This window comes from Sander lucioperca, chromosome 20, assembly GCF_008315115.2.
Source record: "Sander lucioperca isolate FBNREF2018 chromosome 20, SLUC_FBN_1.2, whole genome shotgun sequence".
NCBI lineage: Eukaryota > Metazoa > Chordata > Actinopteri > Perciformes > Percidae > Sander > Sander lucioperca.
In genome coordinates, this window is record NC_050192.1 from 4,461,435 (window position 1) to 4,482,992 (window position 21,558).

At 38.8% G+C, this 21,558-nt stretch overlaps 1 protein-coding gene across 3 annotated transcripts in view; it reads right to left on the reverse strand.

Annotated features, from left to right (window-relative positions):
• Window positions 1-21,558, reverse strand: part of rassf3 (Ras association domain family member 3) — a 77,176-nt gene that overhangs the window by 6,156 nt on the left and 49,462 nt on the right. For all 3 annotated transcript variants that reach the window (XM_035996260.1, XM_035996261.1, XM_031313422.2), the window contains 4 exons: window positions 7,213-7,320; window positions 3,839-4,012; window positions 2,110-2,197; window positions 492-607 (listed from right to left, as the gene is read on the reverse strand). In XM_035996260.1, the coding sequence (XP_035852153.1) occupies window positions 492-607; window positions 2,110-2,197; window positions 3,839-4,012; window positions 7,213-7,320 (486 nt within the window). The remainder of the gene's footprint in view (window positions 1-491; window positions 608-2,109; window positions 2,198-3,838; window positions 4,013-7,212; window positions 7,321-21,558) is intronic.

The window sequence follows — 21,558 nt, forward strand, 5'->3', positions numbered from 1 at the left end:
AAAACCAGTCAAAGGAAAAAAAAAACAAACATGGAAAGTTAATGTACTTTTGACTTACTATCTCATAAATGATGACTACGACACAATTATGGGAAATCAAAATTGTGAAATTTGTTTACTATCGCAATGATTTATTATCTCAAAATGTTCAGGAAGTCAAAGCTTTGACTGCTTATTTAATCATTTTTAGTTTATCATCTTTTCTCTTTTTTTCCTACCTTTTCCTGTCAGAAATTGGCCATAAAAAGATGTAAAAGGAAAAAGTTAAAAGGAGGGAACGAGAGGGGGAACAAGAGATTGGGGACAAGACTTACCACTAACTAATGGAAAGAGAATAAGAGAAGGATGAAGAGAAGCAGGGAAAAAGGAGAATGAAGGGAGCACAGACAAAGAGGAGAAGAAAGAGAAATAATAGGAGTACATATTTAGCTGTAAATTGCATTTCAGAAGACGGGGAGATACTGAAGAGGCAGATAGAGGTGTAGTTTTACCATGACTTCTCCAGTCTGCTGTTCTCTCAGTACGAAGCTGAGTGTGTCGTCTTCGGGTCCCGCCACCAGACGGAGAAACAACGGCTGCTCGCCATCCGCCAGCTTACACACATACACTACAGGGGACACACACACACACACACACACACATTAATTTAGGCCGTACATTATGTGCGGTCCTTTAAGCCACATGCATGCAGGCACCACTGCGGTTGCTGCAGTTGCATTTTGCACTGTGTGTGCATATAAACAGGCATGGCAGAGGATGAAAGGATGGGTGCGGCACTTTATGACCACAGTCATTTACAAAAACAGAGAGTGAACCATGTTGTTGAACCGGCGTTACAGCAAACAGAAAACCAACAACACTGGACTTTTAGGGCCGCTCCCGATATTGATAATTGAACAAAAGTTTTATAGCGATATGAGAGCAGATATAAGAGTGGTGTCAGTCGTCTCATCTAACTCAGCAAGAAAACAAGTAAGCGTATTTTAAGATAAGAAGATCGATACCACACTGTTAAATATGAAGCTAAAGCCAGTGTAGCTTAGCTTAGCATAAACACTGGAAACAGAGGGAAACAGCTAGCCTGGCTCTGTTTTCTGCACCATTTAAAGCTCAGTAAATAACATGGTAAACTCCAGGAAATCACTGCACCTGATCCAAGAAATAGTCCAGCCCGTAATCCCCAGTTCTTACATTTTGGATTTTTTACAAATTAAACATCTATTCCTTTAAGAGACCAAAGCCACTGATCCAGGCAACTGTTATCTCAAACAGGTCTTAGAACAAACAGAGTGTATATTTTCTTTTTTCCTTCAGGCAGATATCCAACCTTAACTGGAGTCAGTCAGTTTCTTTTGTCCTGAAACTGAAGGCCATTTCTACACCAAAGTTCAGCCAACACTTCTAATGAAAGAGCAGCACCAGAACCCAACAACTTGTTTTTTATTACTCAAATGAAAGCTTTTGTCTGGGAGGTTTATATATGAGCTCATGTACACACAAAGTCTACACATACAGTACATTTGTTGTCAGACGCCTGTCTAGACACTGTCATTCATTAGCAGTCTTTCTGTATGTCTCCAGTAATGAGGTAAAAAAAAGACCAGAAGCTTATACAGGATGACAGCAGTAAACAGAAAAATAAAAAACTCTATAGAAGTTTGGGGGCAAAATGTTTCACAGACTTCAAACAAGATATAAAAACAAGTCACACACATTGAATAAGTGTACAAGGTCTTGTTTTAAAGTATAAGGCCCATAAACTCTTTTCTTTTCTTGGAGACACTAAATATAATATTTGAAACCCAGCAACCCTGCAACAGCTGTTAATTCATAGAGCGTGTGTGTGTGTGTGTGTGTGTGTGTGTGTGTGTGTGTGTGTGTGTGTGTGTGTTTTCCTGGTGAGCTGTTGATAGTGGGGAGAGCCCAACATAAGGGCAAGGCATTCAGAAATACACACTGAAGCCCGACTCGACACCATGTAAGTGCCAAAGCATCTGATACTAAGCTTGGGGCATGAGTGGCATGAAACTCCAGCCCTGTCGCTTTGACTATCTCTCTCACACACACACACACACACACACACACACACACAGTAGGCTTCAGTCTTACCCTGCTCCTCCCTGCGATAGCGTTTGTACAAGGCGTATTTGGCCGGGTTGTCCGCGACTGTGAACTTGCCCAGCAGGGCGACGATCACCTGAACACACAGACACACACAGAAGAGGAAGAAGAACAAACATAGTTAGCTGACAGTTAAACCCTGAATCTGGTTGAACAAGCTGTACCAATTTTGAATTTCCTTTATTTATCTTTAGTGATCTGATAGAGGCTGATGGGTAATATTACTGTTAGCTTAAACAAATGATTATTCAAAGCACCCGAAAACATATTTTCTCAATCGACTTCTTGCACTGAGCAATAAGGTCTGACATGAACACACTACTTTCTGCCAAAGTCAGAGATTTAACTTGCTTTCTCTAAAGTCAAAATATGTTAAAGTATAGTATTTAAGATGAATATACTTTTATTTCCATTGTATTGTGAACATTTTATATTTGTTACGTATCAACATTGTTACTTATCAACATTGTTTTTAATCACTTTTGAACTGTGTGTGGGCATTCGCCCTTTAATGACTGACTGAGTGTAACACCTTGGTTGAGATGGGTGTATCTTCAGGCAGCTAACACGCCCCCCTTGCGTACCTGTTGATTCTTATTAAGGGCTTCATTGCCCATTCTCTCCAAGGACTCTGATGAAGATGTAACTCTACATCGAAACGTTAGTCACTGTTTTGCACCTTAAGTAATAAAACTATCAAGTAAGAAGACATCTGTGTTGCACCGGCTATTTTTTGTTACTTTATACCGTTTTTGTCCTGCCTTGGTTGCACCGGATTGTTGTGGTCTGCAGAAGAGCAGAGAACTTTCTCTTTTTTATCAGAGATTTCTGTATTTGTGTTTTTGTTTGTGCTCTTCTGTTTTGTTGGCAGGACTTCGTTAGAAAAAGGTCAAATATTTCTTAATTTTTAAAATGTTTAAAAAAAACAAAACAATTCAACATTTGATAAATAATACGTAACATTGTTTTTTTTCTCAAGTTCAACTTTGAATATTGTTAAGTCAAGAAAAACCTAACATTTGAGGGAAAATAACTAGGCACATGCAAACAACAACAGAACTTAAAGCATTTTTTCTGTGCATCTGAGTGCATTATATTCTATATCAGAACACCTTGGAGTTCATTATTGCACTTGCAGTGTGACATGTACCGTTTACTACGGGCGGGTTTGTGGTCAATTTACTGTTAAATTACTGTTGCTCTGGTTACCTGCAATGATTTAGACTGAGCTTCAATAGAACTTTCTAAACAATAAGTACGTCAGTTTACATATGGTTTCTTGTCTATTTTTAAAATGTATTTACATTTTCTATATTTACTTCATTTTTCATTTTATGTTATGTTTGTCGGCCTTGTTGTGATTTGATGCCTGCTGCAGATCAAATTTCCTTCGGGATAATAAAGTAAAAGTTGAAGTTGTGTTTTCAGATATTGTTTTAATGCCATTTTAATGTTTCACCTTGGATATGTCTTATGTTGACAGGCACCTGCCGGCCAATCAGAAACATTAAATTCTGTGTCTGTAGGTTAATCAACATGTCAAAAAACCTGAAAAACTCACTGAAGATTTAATAAAAACTTCAACATCAGCCGGCATCTGTTGAACCCTGACTTCAACCCGTATGTCATCAGATCCTAATTAAGTTGTGTTGACGCATGTGCGTGCGTGCGTGCATGCGTGCGTGCGTGCGTCCGTGTCTGTGTGTGTGTTAGCCACCTGTCTGACTGTGTTACTGGAGCTGATGTGGAGGGTGTTGATGACTCCTCTGGGCAGATAGAAGGCCTCCTCCCCCCGTGCTCCTCCCGCTCCTCTCTGACCTCCCCGCACCGTCACCGGCCTCCTCAGATCCATCTGGACCTTGATGAAACCAGTATACACACCAGTAGGATTCTGAGAGAGAGAGAGAGAGAGAGAGAGAGAGAGAGAGAGAGAGAGAGAGTTATATTACTATAATAAAAAACACTTGTTTATTTAAAAAAAATATATATATATTTACTTACATTGTACAACTTGTACAAGCTGCTTTGGCCATACTGTACACATTTTAATTTAAGAGATGCATGTACAATTTTGACATTCACTTGTTTATGTAATTGATTTGTTATTCCATATCCGATTCTCTAATTTTTCGTTGTTTTTAATGTGTTGTGTTAAATGTTTTTGCAGCCAGAGATAGAAAGTGATTAAAATGTTAAAGCAGATTGCTTTTATAATCTATTAATCTGCCAATTAGTTTCTTGACCAGTAGGTTACTCGTTTTGTCTATACACTGACAGAAAATAGTGAAAAGTTTGGGTTATAAATTGTTGAAAAGGTAACGATGTTCATCTTCACACCTGACAAAAAACAGTAAACAGCAAAAGTTTCTTGAAAAAAAATGACTTCTGACTTGATTAACTGATTATAAAAGTAGTTGTTAGTAAATGTAAGTAAAATGCATTCAAACCAGAGTGGCACGTAAAAACAATCACAATCAAATCAGGCAAACTGAAGTGAACTAAAAACACAAAATCATGGTGCTATGTGCTACTGTATATGATCTCTCCAGAAGAGACCAGTTCACCCAGTGTGTCCTGCAGGACAGATGGTCCCAGACAGAGGAAGAGCATCTTAATCTCATTACTCCATATGGGGCCTGGAGGACTGTGCGTGCAAACGTATGTACTGTAAGCGTGTGAAGGTCTTAAGCCGACAAACGAGATCACAATGAATAGAAGTCAAAAGACACAGGCTGAAACTAGACAGGGTGACAAAGGGAGACATGCATCTGCATCACAGATGAAGTGATAAGAAAGAAGGAAAGACAGAATAAGAAATAAAGGTGTTGGAAAAGACTACATGTCTGCATACTTTACATAGTGATACTATCAGGTCTAACAGGTGTTGAGCAGCAGGTTTCAGACTTATCACTGCTCTTTCCTCTTCCTTTTTTACTCAACTACCTGCTGACTCGATTCATTTATTGTCCCCACACCTGAGCTAATTCAAGCTTGAAACAAGCTGCAAAATATCTTCTTGTCATGAATTTATTTCTCTGGTTTTTACTGACTTCCCCAGGAACAATTTGAATCCCCCAACTTTCCATGTATACAAAATGCATGCAATCCATATGATTATTGTATCGTGTACTATCATTTTCAAAATATCTACATTTTCTTATCTGGTAGATATCCCACAATACAAATCCTCTGCTTCGCCCCAAATACTTCATTTTTACTAGATTCAACATGGTTATGGTGCGTCATGGTTTTGAATACAACTATAGACACCTTTCACGCTGCCAAGGGAAACAGTGTGGGGGAGAACAATAGCAGGAATAACATCACATCACTCTGATGTGACTGCTGAGGAATGCTGGGAGCTGGAGGACGGCATTGCGGATGTTGAAACAGCAGCACACCTTTAAATGTTGAGATTAAAAGCCAGCAGGACTTTAAGGGTTTGGACATCACAGCTGCAATTTATATTAACAGGTTTTTTTTTAGAATAGGTAGTTAATTACAGTAAGGCGTATTTATTCAGGAACACACAAGATTACAGCAAAGACTTGAGATGAAAAGTTTGTGACTTGAAAAATCATTTAACAAGCAGCTGTTCTGTAGATTTTTCAATCATATCACACAATTTCTCAGCAGATCAAGTTTGCCCAATTGCATGGGCTTGCAGATATTCAAATTTACATTTTTCAAAACATTTTAAGGACTCAATTAAGTTTACAGTTACCACTGGACTTTGTAGTGAGATTTTCAGTTTCCAGGGTCAAGAATGAACTTTCAATCTCTTTTTTGGAGGCAACATGGACAATTTATTCCAGCAGGTCCAGTTTAGGGTTTAAAAAGTAACTCCTGGGTGCCCGGATAGCTCAGTTGGTAGAGTGGGCGCCCATATATAGAGGACGTTTACTCCTCGACGCAGCGGGCCCGGGTTCGACTCCGTCCTGCGGCCCTTTGCTGCATGTCATTCCCCCCCTCTCTCTCTCTCTCTCTCTCTCTCTCTCTCTCTCTCTCTCTCTCTCCCCTTTCATTTCTTCAGCTGTCCTGTCAATAAAGGCCTAAAAATGCCCAAAAACAAAAGTAACTCCTGTTGTCATCTGGTGTCATGGTATGAGCTGGTTTAATATCCCATTACTGTAGCTGACGCTAAATTGGTACATAATCTGTAACTTTGGCTGCAATGACAGAATCTATGCTCCATCTATTGTTGTGTGTGTGTTTCTGGTGTATGTGTTGAATTGGTGGATAAACTCATTTCTTTGGTGACTCTACATCTAACATAGATAATATAACATATCAGCAGTGGTGGAAATAACTAAGTAGATTTACGTACCAAGTACTGTAATTAAGGTCAATTTTAACATACTTAATACTTCAACTCCCTTACATTTATTTGATACCTATAGTTACTTTTTACATAAAAAAAAACATATGATATATGATATGATGCAGTACTGTACTAATAATCTATTCAGTAGCAAACCAAGTATCTAAAATTGGCTCTGTGATAAAAACAGAACAATATAATGTTCTATAATTGTAAAACACCATTCTGCATTACGAGTACTTTTACTTTGGATACTTTTAAGTTCATTTTGCTGATAATACTTTTACTTAAGTAACATTTTGAATTCATTCTTTAAGTTGGACTGCAGTATTTATATACTTTTATTTAAGGAAAGGATCAATTACTTCATCCACCACTGGATATCAAGGCTGTTTAAATTAAAACACAGGTATAATTCATATAATTCCATTCTTCCATGGGTCCAACACAAGACAAACATAAACAAATATTATAAAGCAACATACATATTGTTATATCAGAGCAATGAAAACATCCTGAATTGAGTGAGTGAAACGGCTGATTCGGCACTGTGGTAAATGTCATATTGCAGTCTAATGGTAGTGGCAGCTGCATACAGAATATCTACAGGATCCAGTGTCAGTAAAAGAGTGCCTCGTACAACAGCTCATCCGTTTTTAAAGGAGAAGCAAGCTCCAAGCCAAATACATACAACTCACTGACTCAGCCAGTGTGTGTGTGTGTGTGTGTGTGTGTGTGTGTGTGTGTGTGTGTGTGTGTGTGTGACTCACAAGTGTCATTTTAAGGTGGTCTTTGGTCAGCATGTTGTACTGCTCGATCTTCTGCCTGATTTCCTCCCTGCTGAACTCCGTCCGCAATTCTCTCTCCTTCTCCACATCCTGACAAATAAGAGAGAGAGAGCGAGAGAGAGAGAGAGAGAGAGAGAGAGAGAGAGAGAGAGAGAGAGAGAGAGAGAAAGAGGGATGAAACATGACACGATAAGTAACAAGTCAACTAAGATCATTAAAACAATACAATCTGTTTAGACAATAGCAGCAGGACACATGGACGAGTGCACAAGTAGAGTTCTTCCTTTCCCAAATCAATCAGTTTTTTCATTTATATATAGCTTCTTCATGTTGTTTAACCGGGCTTTAGGGAAAAATAGAGTGTTGTGGTATTCTTTCATGTGACCCAGCCTACTTATATGATAATAAGGAGTGAGGAGATGACTTAATACATGCACTGAGAATCAGGCACAACATACTGTACAATTCTCACTTTTTCTGGTGGCTTCTTATTGGAAAATATACCTTTTATCAAAGCATTGCGGCAAGACTGTATTAGCAACCAGTAAAATGCCTCCTTTTCCCCAAAAATCATCTCAGACTTTCAAAGTGTAAAAAAGGCCCTCACTGCTGGAGGGTCAGCACATGACAAAAACACTTTTCTAATCAGCATGGTTCCCATGCTGTGTGACTGACTTCTAACTTTAGACAAAACATGGAAATCTCCTGCAGGAAACTCACAAATGCAAGAAAGAAAAGGCTAAAACAGTGATTTGTTCAACTGAGCGGAGGCCATGTGAACTTGAATAGTGTGAACAACTGATTCAAACAGCTTGTGATGTGTGCGATATGTAGGCTATGCACACATGTGTTTGTCAAGTCAGCTGCACAAGAGGCTTTACTGTATGTGAGGACTCAGCAGTCGACACTGCGTTGATGCATAAATAACTGTAGAGGGTGGGGAAGGTCATAAACAGAGGTTAGCTGATAGAGAAAGTTCTAGATAGAGACAATAGACAAACACACGTACAGCACAGAGAGACAAACATCTGCATGTGAGCTTTAACAACCAAAAATCAACACTTCCAAGCACGCTTACACGATTGTAATTATCTTACAGCAGCTGCATCACATGTAAAACTATAATTTAGGTCACACGACAAAGCCCAAAATGTTACACAGTCAGTTGTAAAGAGCCCGTCCACTGATCTTAGAGCCAATTAAAATTAGGGCTGTCAAACAATTACATTTTCTTAATCGTGATTAATCGTTGAATTTCTATAGTTAATTGCGATTAATCGCATGTTTTATCACATGATTAAAATTGTATTATTTTGCATTTCAGAACTGTTTTTAAGTCCATATTAACAATGGAAAGCCATTCTTACCAGTGTATCATGATTGGGAATCAAATGAATGCAAAGAAAGTGACTTTATGAACTTGATTTTAAGATTTGTATTTGTTTATTATATATTTAATCTAGTCACACATTTGAATTTAACAACAACTTTGAATGCAACACGAGCCTGTAAATTACCAGTTTCATTGAACGCACCGTCTGTGTTTTTCCGACAACAGCAGCTGCAGATTGTTACATCCCGGTGTCGGAATCCTCTACAGTGAAATACAGTCACACTTTACACCGTTTAGCGTTAGCTGTCAGTATTGTAACCGTGTTTAATCCAGCTACTAGCTAGCGGTAGGCTAACGTTAGCTGCTGTCGAGTATAGTGTTAACTAGCGTCACGTGCAGTGATGTTTCTGTTTCCTGTAACGTCTGTTTCAGAGCATCAGAGAGAAGTGCAGACATATCAGTGGCACCGGAATAAGGCACCGAAATCCGCACTGCTATTCCTGCAGTAGCAGGATGTGTTACAAGGAAGTACGGCAAAATAGTAGCCTGTTAGGCACGACGCAAAGCCGAGTGAAGTGAAAATAAATTAATAAATGGCGGCATGAGATTAATACGATTAAAAAAAATTAACGCATTATGCTCGATCCTTAATCGCATCGCGATTAACGCGTTAATGCTGACAGCCCTAATTAAAATGTAATACAGATGCATGGTTTTCAGGAAAAAAGTGGAACATAGACAAACATAATATCCCCACCCTGACTGCTAGTGAAAAGAAAAAAATTCTGGGGCGATGCAAAGATGTGGACGCAATTTCGGTCCCAGCAGAGTCATCCACGTCAACATTACATAAACAGGCTTAGACCGGACCTCTGTAAGGGGGTCCAGGGGGGGTTAGCCTCTATTTCTCTCAGCAAGACGCAAAAAGAGTCTGAAAAGTCGCTAAGCAAGAAAGCCGCCAAGTTGGCAGCACTGTGTGTGCGTGTAATATCAATTACATTTAGCTAATCCGAGTTCGGGCACGGAGGCTCGTCCAGGGCGGGCACTGTTGACCCAATGCCCGCATTTTCTCTATCTCATCATTATTAATTAAACCATTTTGCGGCAAAATAAGGAAACATTATATGTTGGCCTCTGGAGACTTGCCTTTTTTTCACATATCATGTACTAAATTTAAATAAAAAAAAAAACATCAGTTGCAGCCTTAATCCACATTTACATACAGTATGATGACTAAAGCATTTGTCTTCATCCGTTTACTAGTGAGCTCTTCTTTCGACTAACCCAGATTTTGTTGTGTGTCAACAAAACAACACAGGCCATGAAGCTAGAAAGCTACATCCTCGTAAAGTTATTTAATTTTAAACCTTAAAACAAGTGATGATCTACATGTATAAAACGGGACGCAACAGCTCTAAAGTCTGTCCTGATGCTTTACATCTTCTGTCTGTATGTGTACAGTATGTGAGTGCCAATGCAGAGTCTTCAGACTGAATTCAAATCTCCAGTGTAGTGTGTGCTTACATGGGCATAGTACAGACTTCCTCTATGTCTATTAAAAACCACACACACCACAATCCAGGGAGGCTTTGAAGGCACACACCCCCTTATATGGAAAACACACACTGCTGGAAAGACAAAGTGCCAATGCAGCATACACACACACACACACACACACACACACACACACACACACACACACCAGCTGCAGAGTTTCTAACAATGTAATGCCAGTCTGTCTGCGAGCTAAAGGGAATTACTCACAACATTAAACATGTTTGGGTTAGATTAAAAGAGAATTTCCATGATCCCTCTGCAGCAGGTGGAGACAGGTGAAACTACAGAACTGTTGATATGTGGCGTTGAAACTGGATGTTTATTGTAGATTACAAGAAAAGCATCTTCTTTCTATTCTGGTTTTTATTCTATTGGAAGATTCCAATAGGATCATTAGACTGCATTCAGCAACCATAAATACGTTGTTATGTAGAAATTGGGACTGTTTTAGTGTCCCATTGTTAAGTTAGTACACAAACAAACTGATAAATCAGTAGGTCAATGCTGATTAACAGCAAAATCACATTTTTAATAATTGATTGAAATTGAAGTAATTTATTGTGGAAAAATGCCAAACGTTTGCTGGTTTCAGCCTCTCAAAAGTCAGCATTTGCTTTTATATGAATGTTAACCGAAAATCTTTGGGTTTTGGTTGGTCGTTCGGACAAAACAAGCATTTTAAAAGTAGGGATAGACCGATTATCGGGTCGTTTTTGGCAGTTTGCAGATGATCTGTATCAGCGTTTTATTTGCCTGATAACCGATAAAGTTAATTCATTAAAAAGTGCGCTACTTTGGCTCGGCTACAGCTCTGTGTCTGTCCCTCTGCTTCGGTTTCACTCACCACTGAGTCTGACTTAAAGGACAATTCCGGTGCAAAATGAACCAAGGGGTTAATAACAAATGTGTACCAAGTCGAACGTTATCTGGGATATGTTTTCATGCTAATCGAATGTGTCTCTAGCTTTAAACAAGCTACGGCAAACCCGGTGGTTAGCTGCTAGAGCTAGCTTTCGGGGCAGATGGTAAATCGCTATTTTATACCACTAACAAGGCTCAAAATAGCACCACGCTTCAATGGTAGCATAATGAGGGTCCCTACATGTAGACCGAAGCATTGAGAACTTTGTAAGTGTACAGTTAGTTTATTAAAAAGATAGAGATTATAAAGACAGTAGCGTTCATGTTTACATGCCGGCGCCATCTTGGAAAACAGTCATGAGCAGTCGAACGACGAACGCTGTGCAACCAGTAACCAGTAACATAGCTCAAACACGGCGTTCGTGATTCGACTGCTCATGACTGTTTTCCAAGATGTCCTTTAATGTCCCGCCCACAACACTGACTATCTGTTACTGGGCTTTATGTTGAAAGTTTCTAATTTATCAAATAATTGCTTAAAGCATCTAAACAGCTTTGTGTTGTAGTGTGTAACATTCCAAAATCTTAATTTTGACTTGAAGATTTTCATTTTCACTGTAAATGCATATTGGTTCCAAATATCGGTTATCGGTTTCATTAACTACTAATAATCTGTATTGGTATCGGCCTTGAAAAACCAGTATCGGTCAATCCCTAATTTAAAGACATCAATTTGGGCTATGGGGAATTTTTCACTACATGTAACAACAGTTAAATCAGCCCGAGATGTGATGAATAATTATTGTAGAATAATATTACTGGCTGGGTACCGAATTCAATACTTCTTAGGCACCGACAGAATTGCTTTAGTATCGAGTATCAAAAAATTCCGCGTCATTCAATATCAAATTTCAATACCAAAGGAGTAAATCTCATCAGCGTCAGAGAGCCAATAAGCATGCAGCATGCTTCTACCAAGATCTAATAATGTTTGCGATTGGCTGTTTAACCTTACACGTCATAGAGACAGGCATGAAAAACTAAAACTAATCAAATACTAAAATTTGATGCAAAACAACAACTACAGACACATTCAATGAAAATTAGAGCTGGGCAATATATCAATATTATATCGATATTGTGATATGAGACCAGATACCGTCTTAGATTTTGGATATCGTAATATCGTGATATGGCATAAGTGTTGTCTTTTCCTGGTTATAAAGGCTGCATTACAGTAAAGTGATGTCATTTTCTGAACTTACCAGACTGTTGTAACTGTTCTATTATTTGCCTTTACCCACTTAGTCATTATATCCACATTGCTGATGATTATTTATCAAAAATCTCATTGTGTAAATATTTTGTGAAAGCACCAATAGTCAACACTACAATATCGTTGCGGTATCGATATCGAGGTATTTGGTTAAAAATATTGTGATATTTGATTTTCTCCATATCGCCCAGCCCTAATGAAAATTGAATCCGTTTTCAAAAAATCTCTCATATTTAAACCCTATATTGGTGCATAAAGCAAACTCCTTAGTGGCGGTGACCCGTCTGTGTGCATGTGTCTGTCAAGAAACGGACACCGACTCATCAGGATTAAAAAGGAGGACACACAGGGACCGTGGACCACAACAAATCTGCTCCACCGCATGCACAAAGACACAAATAACGTCACAACGCCATGAATCTGAGGATATCAGATTCCTTGATTTGTTTCTAAAAACATCCGTTTAACTATCACCCCCCCCATTCAGTCTTCACTTTAAGCACCTGCCGGGTCACATGAGTCAAAGCTTACTATTACCAGGAAGTGACAGGTAATGAGATTATCTGCCATTTTACCATCCACAGAAAGAAAAACTATTAAAAAAAAAAAAAAAAACTTGCTCCATTATATGAGAGCTTCTGATACAGACCAATAGTGATGTTATTGGCCCATATAGATATCATTCTAGCCCTCGTGAGTGTGCATACCAAGTGTGTCCAGTTCCGGATAGAGAGGGTTAAGAGGAACTGGGAGGGTGTTAGCGACCAAATCCAAACAAACAAGAAGCAGAGCACAGCGGAGCTACAACACAATGAGGTCATGGTCTTATTTAAGAGCACAGCGAATCCTCCCACTGAAGCTGGAAGATCAACAGTGGACGGAGGGGAGGAAGGAGGACAGAGGGAGAAGACAAAGACAGACAGTAGCTGTGTTTCAATAACAAAGAAGAATAAAGAAGATGATTTGCACCAGAAACAGATAATCATCTCACTTAACAGTGTTTTCCCTAGGTTTGTGGAAGACTTCAAGTGCACATATTTGGCATTGGGTTTAGGGGTCCTCCTTAAAGAAAAATGTGACGTTTTTCCAATTAAAAAAAACATGCAATTTAACTCCATTTTGGACTATTATTAGCACCATATCTGTGTCTAAAATGTTGGAAAAGCTGGAGCAGATCATAAATAAATAACACTCAAAAAGCTTAAAGACAAAACTTAGTCCACTGGGAACCATTAGATCATTAGATCTGAGGAAAGTCATTTAGTTAGTTTTGATGCTCCCATTGATTTTACATCCATTCAGCCAAAAAGGCTTGGGTGCTGCGCCTAAGCCTTATAATGGTAGGGAAAACACTGCTTTATATCCAGATCTTTAAGTTTTAAGACTGACACTGAAGCTGTGAATGCTGATTAGACAGAAATATATAAGACACTTAATTTGGTTATTTAAATCAGCCTAAAACTCCTGTTATGACAGCAGATGTATTCGTCATCACCCAGCTCTAGAATACACTACTAGAGAAAAACATTTGATTCAGTATTTAGGGAATAATTACATTTCATGTCTACATACTACACTTGTTGCAAAGAGAAGAGCATTAAAAAGCAGAACAGACTCTACTTTGGCACCAGAGCTACAAGGAAACACCGGTACAAGCAGAAGAGATAGAGAAAATAAAAAGAGGCAAGGCAGAAAAAGAAGAGCGAAGGGGAAACAGACCGATCGATAAAGTTTTATCTTTATCTCCATGTCAGAGTCTCCCTGTTCCCTGACTCTGTTTAATAGAGGTCGACTAATTTATCGGCCGGCCGATTAATCGGCCGATTTTTGGCAATTTTTTTTTACATAATCGGCATCGGCCAATATCAAGCCGATTAATAAGCAGGCGCATCTGCGGGCAGCCTAGTGTTAAAAACATGAATAGGCGACATTTCTTACAGCGCGCCCAGACCAGCTGCCTCCAGCCCCTCCCCTCGTGAATTCTTGCGCAGTGTGTCTCGCGCAGCCACTTCAGGCTCAGACGCTACCGTTAGCAGTAGCATGTTGCTGGTGTTCTTGCCTTGGGATTAACTGTACTAATAAAACCGTACAAAACACCGCGGCCACACCGCTGTGGAAGCTCCCCGAATATCATTTATCAGAGTCTGGTTGTTACCCCTGTCCGTGGCAGTCTCATCCACTCCTATAACGGAGTTAACTGGAGCTAACCGCTAACGGAGCTAACCGCTAACGGAGCTAATCGTTGCTAACAGAGCCTTCAGTTCTCCGTTCCTGTAGGCTATCCATTAACTGCATCTATGGACTCGAGCACGAATAAAACCCTTAATTTTATTAAATTGGCTGGATGAGTTTTAAATGACAACTAAGAGTTGTTTGAATGACAGAAATGTGTTCAGATAAGATCCTAATGAGTGCAACAGGACATGTAGCTAGGCTAACAGTAGGGTCCCCAAAACACAGATAAAACACTTAAAATGAACAATGATCTAACAAACAAGGTGAACAAGAAGTGACTTTAGAGAGCCCTAGTCTTATGTGATTCAACAGGAGTTAGGAGGAAATAGTGTTGAGATTAATAATATGACACTTTCTGTGAAGCAGATTTGTATTCTCAGAAGTTTAATAAATGCTGATAAGTGCACTGAACTTTATTTTTTCATTGAAAGGTTTATTTGACAATGTTTATTTTCTTCTTACCTGTTTCGTTTATTTTATATATTTTTCATACATTATTTATACAATATAGGCTACAGTATGTTTTTACATTATACATTTTTAAATGAAGTATAGGCTACAAGTGTAGATTGGTGAAGTGTTCAATAAATGTTTTTGTTGAGAAATTCTGTGTATATTAGTGTTACATTTTATCTTTCAAATAGAGGTTTAAAAACAAGCACATATTGGCCAAAATAAATCTGCAGCATTAATCGGCTGACCCTGATTTCTAAAGATCGGCATCGGCCAGAGAAAACCCATATCGGTCGACCTCTACTGTTTAACAATAGCCCAGGTGGTTAAAGTTTAGTCTGCATGTGTATGTGTATGTATGAGACAGATATGGCTCTTTTTTTTCTTCTTCAAACTTTGATCACACACACACACACACACACCTGCAGCATTGCTGCCTTTGTTAAACACTGTCACACTCGTCTACATCCACTGTCTGTAAATAGATGACATCACCATGTAAGTGTGTGTGTGTGTGTGTGTGTGTGTGTGTGTGTGTGTGTGTGTGTGTGCAGAAATAACACGCTTAGCTCGGCTAAATAGCGCCTAAAGCAGTGGAGTGTTTGTGTGTGCGTGTTATAAGCAGACTAAACAGTGGTTTGGCTGTGCTAACTAAATCTAACCTACATTTTAAAAGGACAAGAAAGACATTTTATTTCTGTCCCTGTGTTTACTTACTTCCTCTAAGCTTTGAAATGACCAAAGGGAGTTTATACTGGTTATATCATACTGGTCCTGCTGCCAGTCTGACGTGTTCCTCCAATTATTCAACCAACTTTTTTACTATTTTGACAACATCTTTATTTAATAATTAGTTCCTGATACTTTCCTAAAAAGTTTTTCAAGATTTCCTTGAATCTACTTTGGCAGTAATTATACAGAAAATAGATATACATTTCTGAGATTGCTTTTTTTATTTTATTTAGCTAGCTGTGAGTTAAAGCAAAGTAACTTTTTATTTATCAGTTACTTTCTGTATCTGTAATTCTGACAATCATTCAGTCAATCAATCAATCAATCAATCAATGTGGTCATTAAAATATCAGAAAATAGTGAAATACAATAAGTTAAGCTGTGCACTGATTCAAACATTGTCTAGGTTTATCTAGTTTGGCATGAAATTGTAAGTTATTAACTAAACACGGTCTCTATTTTACATAATTGTTTTTTTTTTTAGAAAACTTGGAAATTATTGAAATTTGAGGACCTGTAAAATAAAGTGTTCCTTCAGTAAAACCTTCAAAAATGTTTCAATAGAGCCTTTCTGCAAAATCCTCAAACATAAGCACCTTTCATAAAATCTCTGGTGACACTTAATCAATGTTTGGTCTGTTTGTCTATCTAATGTCCATTTTTCTACCCTCCTCACCCTCAGCCTCCCTCTCTATGTTACTTCCTGTTGAGTCCACGGGGGGAAGTCGAGATCGGCCACACCTTTCCTCCCAGCATTCCTGCACTAATGGGTACACATGCAAGCACATACAGCGCCACGTTAATGTGCTGTACAAGTGGAAGTGCTCACACCTTTCCTCTATAACAAGACAATCCTCAGCTAATGGACAGAAACAAACTCTCTTCTACTTAAGTGGACATTCCCGAGTTAATGGACCCTCAAACAGTAGATACAATGCAGCCTTGTTAGAGCCCTTTATAGATCCCTCCATCTGTGTTATGCATAGGGTTGGGCATCGTTTGGATTTTAACAATTCTGATTCCAATTGTGATTCTTCCTTTCGATTCCGGTTCTTATCGATTCTCGATTCCGATTCTTTGAGGGGTGGAGTTGAAACGGGTCACATGCCTATTTTCACATACAAGAGGAAAGTTTTATTTTTGATTCAGTGGTGGTTTGCAGTTTTACCAGGCTTTTTCAATGTAAAATAAAGTCACACTACAGCGCTGCTTACTGTGCTCCATGGCTGCAACACAACAAGCGCCTGGACGCTTCGGAAACCAAAACTTGCGTGTGTTAAATTGGGAAGCGATGATCAGATTTGAAACCAAATCCTCCAAACGATTCCAAACTATTCCAATAAAGAAACGATTCTACTGGAATCGTAATTTTTGAAACGATTCCAAGTAGGAATCGGTCCTCAATGCCCAATCCTAGTTATGCAGTGCCAAGTACAATATAAGCTATTCAGCAACCACTCTGTCTTTTTTTCTATAACCTAACTTTTGTAACCACTATTCGTTTACACCTGGGTGACTTCCAGAGCCTCAAGGCTGAAACAGATACCTGTGTTTTTGGTTTGAAGCTGTCCTGTCTTGCATATACTGTCTTGGTATAAGTGTTTTCGATGGGCGCCCGGATAGCTCAGTTGGTAGAGCAGGCGCCCATATATAGAGGTTTAGTCCTCGATGCAGCCGGCCCAGGTTCAATTCCGACCTGCGTCCCTTTGCTGCATGTCATTCCCCCTCTCTCTCCCCTTTCATTTCTTCAGCTGTCCTATAAAATAAAGGCCTATCATGCCCAAAAAAAAATTATCTTTATAAGTGTTTTCGATATGAAACTGCAGTTAAAACACTAAAATCAATTACCAATCTGAATCTGCAAAGTAACTAAAGATTTGCAATAAAAGTAGTGGAGTATAAAGTACAATATTTCCATCTGAATTGTCGTAGTAAAGAAGTATAAAGTAGCAGAAAATGAAAGTACTCAAATAAAGTGCAACTACCACAAAATAGTACTCATAAGTACAGTAAAATTGCCAGATGTTTCTTCAGAAGAGAAGAGAAGAGGTCAAAATGGTGCTATGTCTTTGCAAACAGAGAAGTGAAATCTGCAAACCAGCTGGACCACATAGAGACAAGAAGCCGGGCTCGACACAATGATGTGAACCAAAGTGGACTACTGACATCCCCCTGCAGTACTTCTGTCTGTATGTTTCCACAGTGGTTCAGTAAGTACAACATGGACAGCAGAGTACAGGATAGGATACACAGTTCTGGTTCAACTCTCTGCGAGGAGTCTGTGAGGAGACCACAAGGAGGCTGTTCGGAGGGCTGGGTGGTCCTCTGTCAAGACCTTAACCAACTACAACAAAGAGGAGGTGAAAGACGAAAGATGTGGAGGAGAAGACACAGGCAAAGAAAAAAAGGGAGGTAGTAGGAGGAGGTTAGAAGAAAGGGGAAGAGAAGAACTAGGGAGAAAAATGTGGAAGGATGAGGAAGGAAGAGAAAAAACAATACGAAAGAAAACACTGATTTCAAGTGAAGAATGAGGATGTGAAAGGGGAGAAGAAGGAGCATGCAGTAGAGGAGACTGAGACAAACAAGAGGAGAACGAGGAAATCAAGAAAACTTCTTTCTCATAATGAAATGAATTTTCTATTTTTGGTAGCAATACTATTCTGACCTCATCTTTCCAAACTCAACTACTACTGTAGTGATGCAGTTAATTTGGTTGCCTCAGAGATAAATAGAACATTTACAAAATGTCCAATGTTGGTCAGCTCACATTGGAGCCGCCGTCTAAACTGCTGAGAAATGTTCTCATTAGACTGAGAAATGGCTTTTACTTAAACAGGCGAAAGACACTGCTTAGCCAGCCCTCTCTAACATAAACACATTGCTTTCATGTTTGGCTTGAGTTGTTCCTGAAGTGAAAAGATTGCAAAATACAAACAAGTAAAAGGTTATTAAATTGCATTTGTTAACACAAGACGAATTGAGCAACAGTCGCGTGTGTGTTATGTGGGTGGTGAGTAAGCATGTGTGGGTTGAGATTATGAAACATGGCTCTGACCTTGGGAGGAAAAATAGAGGTGTGTATGTGTTTGTGTTTGAGCACTGTGAGCCAACAAGACGTCCTCGGGGGAGTTTCATTTGTCAGAAAGCTAAACACCATTGGATACAGTACAGGCATGTAGGGCTTCAGCTAATGCTCGTTTTTATTAGCTAATAACTAGACACTTAACAAATGTCTTCAAAACAGCTTGCTTTGTCTGAACAACAGTCCAAACCCCAAGGATATTTAATTTGACTAAAAAACAAAAGAGAGAAAAATAGAAATTCCTCACATTTGAGAGGCTGAAGTCAGAGGTTGTGGGTTTGATTTTTTGCAAGATTATTATTTTATTATTAAATAATTGCAGACTGATTAAGTAACTAATCATTGCAGCTCTAATGTCGATTTTTTGAGTAATCGAGTACCAGCACTAAATCATTATTACATTCAACCTTTGTTATATATATATATATATATATATATATATATATATATTATATATTATATATATATATATATATATATATCGCTAGCGATAATGAAGGCATAAAAAGGTCAACATTTCTGAAATTAAACAAATTTGGGTTTGTTTCTGGGCTCTCAGTGAATATGCTCAATATGCATTTATTTAAAGACCTAATAATGAGCTGAATAGTACATGTGTGTACATGTATGCATACATGTACACACATGCCTGTGGACATGGCTCAAGACTTAAAAGCTCAGACTCTAAAATGACTTCATAAGATTAATGTTATGTTACAAAACTGTGACACTACAGGCAGTTATAAATCTACAGTCTTACATCATCAACTTTCATGTGGAAAAACAGCCTTGTTAATGCTATTTAATGACATGGTTAAACTCCTAGGAACGAAGCCACAAAGACAAAACATAATTTAAAGAAATTCAACCAAAGAAAGCTAAAAGCAAAAGCAAACAAACAAAACTCCAGTAATGAATGATGATGAAAGCAAGGTTCACCCTTAACAGCCTCCATGAGTCAGATATGAAGCAACAGAACAAGGCGCCAGTCACCATCAGTCATATCTGACAATTTTATTACTAAATGACCCTCAGTCTGTCTGACACTCCGCCTACCTGAGAATCATATAGAGCCTCTGGGTACCTCAAACACAGGAAACAGACATTAATGCATGTGTTTATAATGTGTTTTCAACTCTCTGCTAACATATTAATATGAGGACAATGGCCAATCATTCCATTATACACATATAGGTAACAACATGAGCTTTTCTCTGGTGCCACAGCAAAAACGTATAATAATAACAATGTTTTCTCCTTATTATTCATCCATCCAACACATTTATGATGTGTAATGTGTAAACTCAGATTTACAGATCTGTCGATTAAATCAACTAATCGATTAGTCGATACAATTGAATGAGTGTTAGTCGACTAAGAATTTCTTTAATCAAGCACAGCCCTAGTAATGAGCTTTATGAGCTTTTTTTCTTTACCATTTCCTTGTATCTTTTAGTGTCAGAGTGTAAGTTTTTAATAACACAATCTCCACAGATGGACTGCTACAGTTTCATCCTCTCTTAAGAAGATATTTTGCTGATTTAAATCCAGCTCTGTGTCACCTTGGGGTGGGCAGATGAATGGCTGATCTCGGCAGACCACTGCCGTTCATCTGCACACACTGCCCACGCTAAGATGACACAGAGCTTGTTTAAAATCAGCAAAGTATCCCTTTAATGACAACCATTTAATTCCACATCTTAAATCCCTTTAGGTAATTGCCTAAAATAAATTCAGTTTGGTAAGAAAAAACAAAGAACTTACACAAGTCAACAGCTTGCTTTTAGTCATCTTATATGTTATGCAAGGTATTCACAACTCATGTAAAAAAGTAGAAATAAGTCTCAAATGACATAATGTGGTATCAGAGTACTACAAGTTGTTGCTGTGATACAATGGACACAATGAGGGTGTCAAAGGCAGGTGTGTCTGTATGGGGCCAGATAATGGTAACAATACCTGTGAGACTATAATGCCGATCTAGTCACCTCTGCAACAGCGGGAAATCCCTTCAAAAGAGCCTGAACGCACACAAAAACACACACTTTCCCACATCAAGCTAGCCAAAACACAGACTGAGTGATATCCAACCACCGTGAGCCAAATCCTAATGTTCAAAACCACCACGAAGCTCAACATAATGATCAGCCAGCACCATCCAGAACCCACAGACCTTTAAGGTTTTTAGTTGGAAATGTGTGTAATTCAGCATATGAGTAAGTTCAGCGTTGGTATTGTTCCTCCATAAGTGTCTCATGACACAACTAATGACACACAGGATGATGGATTATTTGGCACGCAAGTCTGTCAGTCTACACACCATCATTATGTGTAAAGCCTAACATTATGCATGTTATGGTGTGATGAGTGGGGAATGCCATTTACTAATAATACTGTTTCATGTTATTTCTGAACACATTACACCTAGTTATTCAGCAGCAGAGTCTGAATCCATTGCTTTTAAATGACACAATGTTGACGAATTAGCATAGTTTCTCCATTTTTATATCACAATAAAAGTAATAAAAGTCATAACTTTAAAAAAAGGGCAGTTCAGGTAGCCTGGGTAAACCCTGATGAACTTCTGGCAAATTTGAGATTTGCTCTGCAAGTCAGTCTGGCCAAGAGCCCATTCAAACCCATTTCCAATGTCCCCGAAATCGAGGCACCAATCACAACCGTTGAGGCGGCTTTACACCAATCACAACCGTTGAGGCGGCTTTACACCAATCACAACCGTTGAGGCGGCTTTACACCAATCACAACCGTTGAGGCGGCTTTACGCGACGACGATAGCAC